Source organism: Rhagoletis pomonella, unplaced genomic scaffold (assembly GCF_013731165.1).
Source record: "Rhagoletis pomonella isolate Grant_MI unplaced genomic scaffold, Rhpom_1.0 Rhpom_scaffold_00007, whole genome shotgun sequence".
In the NCBI taxonomy this organism is placed as follows: domain Eukaryota; kingdom Metazoa; phylum Arthropoda; class Insecta; order Diptera; family Tephritidae; genus Rhagoletis; species Rhagoletis pomonella.
The window spans coordinates 42,650,387-42,654,564 of NW_023458561.1; the positions used below are offsets into that span (position 1 = coordinate 42,650,387).

General features: G+C 35.2%; 1 protein-coding gene across 1 annotated transcript in view; it reads right to left on the reverse strand.

The window, feature by feature from the left end:
- Nucleotides 1-3,280: 3,280 nt before the first annotated feature.
- Nucleotides 3,281-4,178, reverse strand: part of LOC118743835 (juvenile hormone epoxide hydrolase 1-like) — a 16,274-nt gene continuing 15,376 nt past the window's right edge. The window contains exon 6 of the mRNA XM_036476599.1: nt 3,281-4,128. Within this exon, the coding sequence (XP_036332492.1) occupies nt 3,343-4,128 (786 nt within the window). The 3' untranslated portion in view covers nt 3,281-3,342. The remainder of the gene's footprint in view (nt 4,129-4,178) is intronic.

Here is a 4,178-nt window from a genome sequence, read left to right on the forward strand (position 1 = left end):
AAAAATGCCGGCTGCTTGCAATCTCATTATTCTATACATAATTACATACACACTTAATATTCATAAATAACATATGTATGTACATATAAGTGTACAGTTAAAGTGTTTAGATATACATAAGGTTCTACCTACCCTGTAGCGAAAATTTCAAAGTCCTGGGTTTTAATATACGCTGAAACTAATTTATTGATTTATTTATTATGTATGTAGTTGTTTTTAAATTTTATTGGGCCTTTAGTGAGCCATTTACCGACCTTTGTACAAAAAGAGAATTTCGAAAGAAAATGAGTTAGGGCTTTTCTATATTAAGGTAACGATATATTCTTGGGTCTACTCTTGCTCTTTATTTCAAAAGCGAAGCACTTTTTACCCCTCACATACGTATACTTATAATACTTAGTAAAAATGTAGTCGATTATGGTTTAGTGAGTACTAGTATATGGACAACTTTTTTATATTCCTACATACATATATTATGATTTCCGATATTTATTTATTGGCGTGTTTAGTTAAGCCAGGAAAATATATCCTACAAGCTTGCCTTTAAAATATGCACACTCATATTTGCTACATATGTGTTGCTTCATCCCTCAAAGCGCTGGCTTTCCCGCCTCTCTTCAAATTGTACTTAATTTGAAGAAAAAATTATTCGTAACAACAGACGAATGCACCTAAAAAATTTGTATGTACATTTAGTTGCACATTTCATATCACGTCAAATCTATTCAACTGTACGAAAATATGACGAAAATCTGCCATGCCTGATTTCGGAATTCATCTTGTAACGTAGTAACCAACTAGGGAATCCAATCCCGGGATTCCGCGCCATTTTTGCGTGATCAGAAATGAGGGATTACACAATGCGAGATCCGCGGGATTTGCAGCACAACAGGACGAATGCCAAAAAGTTCGTCGTGCATGGCTGTATTAGTAGATAATTTCAGGAGTTAAAAGCCCTTCCGAAAGGCCTTGCTGAGAGTCAAGAGGCCTTCCACTCCACATTCTTTTCTCCTTTATTTTTTGTATGGACTGTCATCAATTGAAGGGCTTCTTCTTTCGCTAACCATAGAAGGCCTTCCAGAAGGGCTTTTATAGGACGCACATACTTCCGAAGCCCTTCTGGAGGAGTTCATCGTGTTTCGTAATATGTTTTGAGATTAGAAGCAAATCCTGACGTGATGGAGCAAAACGGACTTCAGATTCGAGTTCAGCGACGCCAAAAACATTAAAACACCTCGCCTGGTTTTATTAACTTTTTATCGATTTTTGTTTTGTGATCCTGATTAAAATTTAAAAACGTTCGCCTTGATAAATAGCTTAAACTTTGTACACTTACCGATTTATGTACACATTATACAAGTTGAGAACTGTCCGTCTCTATCGATAAATGAGTGGGCCAGCGGAAAAATTGAATTTTTTCTTGAGCTTCCTTTCGGATGCTAACTTCCAAATACTCATTACTCGGGGTGTATTAGGGCCAGTTTTTCAGTGCCAGTTTAAATTTAGATTAAGGAAACTGAGTTTAAATTGAACAGCTGGCTGACATTTGATTGGCTGATCTTAGTTTAAACCAACCAGATCGGGCGTTTAAACTGAGCTTAAACTACGGCCGTGCACTGAAAAACAGCTCAGGTGCAATTTTCAAGAATATGTTATATAGAATATACTTCATCAACTTTACTTTAGTTTGGGTAATTGCACCTATGTGAAATATGAAATTGTGTGAATTATTTTTTTCTTTATATCATGGTTACTTTTCGAGTTGTGGGCTTCCAAAAAATATTAAAAACTAAAGTTATGTTTTTTTATCGCATTTTTACGTCTTGAAAAAGAATTATAAAAATGTTTCAACTTCGCGATTTTATTAGAAAATTTCTCGCTTTTTAAAATGTTATTTTTTTTTTTGTTAATCCACACCGGAAATGAAAATTTAAAAACAAAATTTGAGAACCTTCCACCAATATTTTTAAAATTTATTTTTATTTTTTAAAATATAACCATAGGTATAATTGTAATACCCCAAAAGTTGTATGGCGATATTCATAAAAAATAAAATAGGTTTAAAGAGCTTTATAAATTGACGTTTTATAATATTTTTCGCAATTTATAAACCTTTTTAAAGCTTCTTTATTTTTTTATGAATAAGGCTATTAGAGTGTGATCTGCATAAGTTTGGGAGGTATGTAAATTTGTTCACATATACCTCGCACTAAGTATGAAGCTACGTATAGTTTAAAAATTGGTTTCACACCGACCGCTTCACAATCTCCACTCAAATTCTGTCCATTGACGATTTTGTGGACAGTTTGTGTCATACACTCTGAAACCACATGCTTATATTGCAGAAGAACAGTCGTTTCATTTTAAAAGTCGTAGGGAGATTTTAGACGAAAGAGACGTGATCGTACAGTGTGTTTTGTTGTCCAAAATGCCGCCCAGGCTTTCTATTTTTTTTTTTTTATATTTTTCAATACTAAAAAATAATAAAGAAAAAAACGTAATTTTAATTTTTACTATTCTTTAGAAGCCCACAACTCAAAAAGTAATCATCATATAAAGAAAAAAAAAAATGCACACAATTTCATATTTCACACAGGTACAATTACCCACAATATGACGGAATTCTAAAGCATCACCCTTTTTCGCTATCCGCTTGACGCGAAATGCCCCAAAAACATTTTTTTTTTTTTAAATTCGTACAATATACGAATATTTTCGTGCACTATAATAAATTGTCGGCAGTTTAATATTTCATCATATTGCGAAATTACCTGTTGGCCGCTGTGAGACGTATAATATAAATTTAAACGTTTTGTAGAGGAATTTGCTGGGTAAAAAATTAAATATCAATTTCTGATTTGATTTTTATAATTATTCTTGGAGCTATCGATTAATGGTAAACATTTCCATCTGTGATTGCTAGCTGGCAAAGGTGAGTGAGTAAATTTTAATTTTTTTTTTTTGCTTGTTTTGCTGATTTTTATTTTTGTTGTTTTACTATCGCATATAGAACCTTGACACATGAACTTGCCAGTAAAAATCAAACACTGGTGCGTGTGCACTGCAACATTCGAGACACCGAGAATAAATAATGGTTTTCGTTTGGTAAGAATAAGACTATTTATTTTCTTTCATTAAAATAAATTCTTTTTTTTTTTAGGTTCGTCTTCTTATTCGGAACCGGAAATGAGGTCCTTGATCACCTCATTGCTTTTTGCAATTTACTTTTGGATAAATAGTGTTTGTTTTTTTGATTTTAACACAAATTCCCCATAAAACTATAAGTAAGCGGATGAAGTTTTTCTTAATCAAATACATTTATTTAGAAAAAAGCGTAGAAAATTACTCAAGATTCACCTTTTTCGCAAATTCTTGGAAATTAATATACAGCATACCAGGCAATTCGAAAGCGGCAAAATGACCACCCTGATTGTAGTATGTGCTGTGCACCAAATTTGGAAATTTGTCTTTGAGCGCCCAGTCGAGCGCCGGCGTTAAATCATGCTTGAAGCGTGCACAGCCCATTGGCACTGGTGATTGCACGCGATCCAACTGCAAACCCAAGAACTCCTTGGATAAATTCTCTGCATAGAAGCGCACCGATGTCGTCGCCGTATCGGTGAGATAGTAAATCATGATATTGTCCAGCAGTGGGTCCAGTTTGTACACCTTGTCCATAGCGTTGAATTGCTGATTTAGACCAGGTCCAGTGACTGTTTGGAATTTTTCTAGGAAATACGCCGCCAAGCCGATTGGATTGGTCTGCAAAGCAGTGCCAATAGTGTCCGGTTTGGTAGCTTGTAAGTGGAAATAGCCCATCTCATAAAATAGTGACGCAAATTTTGCTTTCAGCGGGAAATGATGTTCGTAAAAGAAGCGCGAAGGCAAATAACGCTCTGGCGCCCAACTGGCAATAAACAATTTGGCAAGTGCCAACGGTGTGTACATAGTGCACATATTGGAATGGAAACCAAGTACATTTTCAGGGAAGAGCGTGCTAATGGCGCTGCCGGTTATGGAGCCCCAATCGCCACCTTGCACCAGAAATTTGTCGAAACCAATGCGTAGCATAAGATTGCGCATAACAATGGCCATTTGTGCTGCATTGAAGCCGGGTTTGGTGGCAGGCTAAAAAGAAGAGACGAGAAAAAAGCACTTTAAGTAAGGCAATAAAAGAA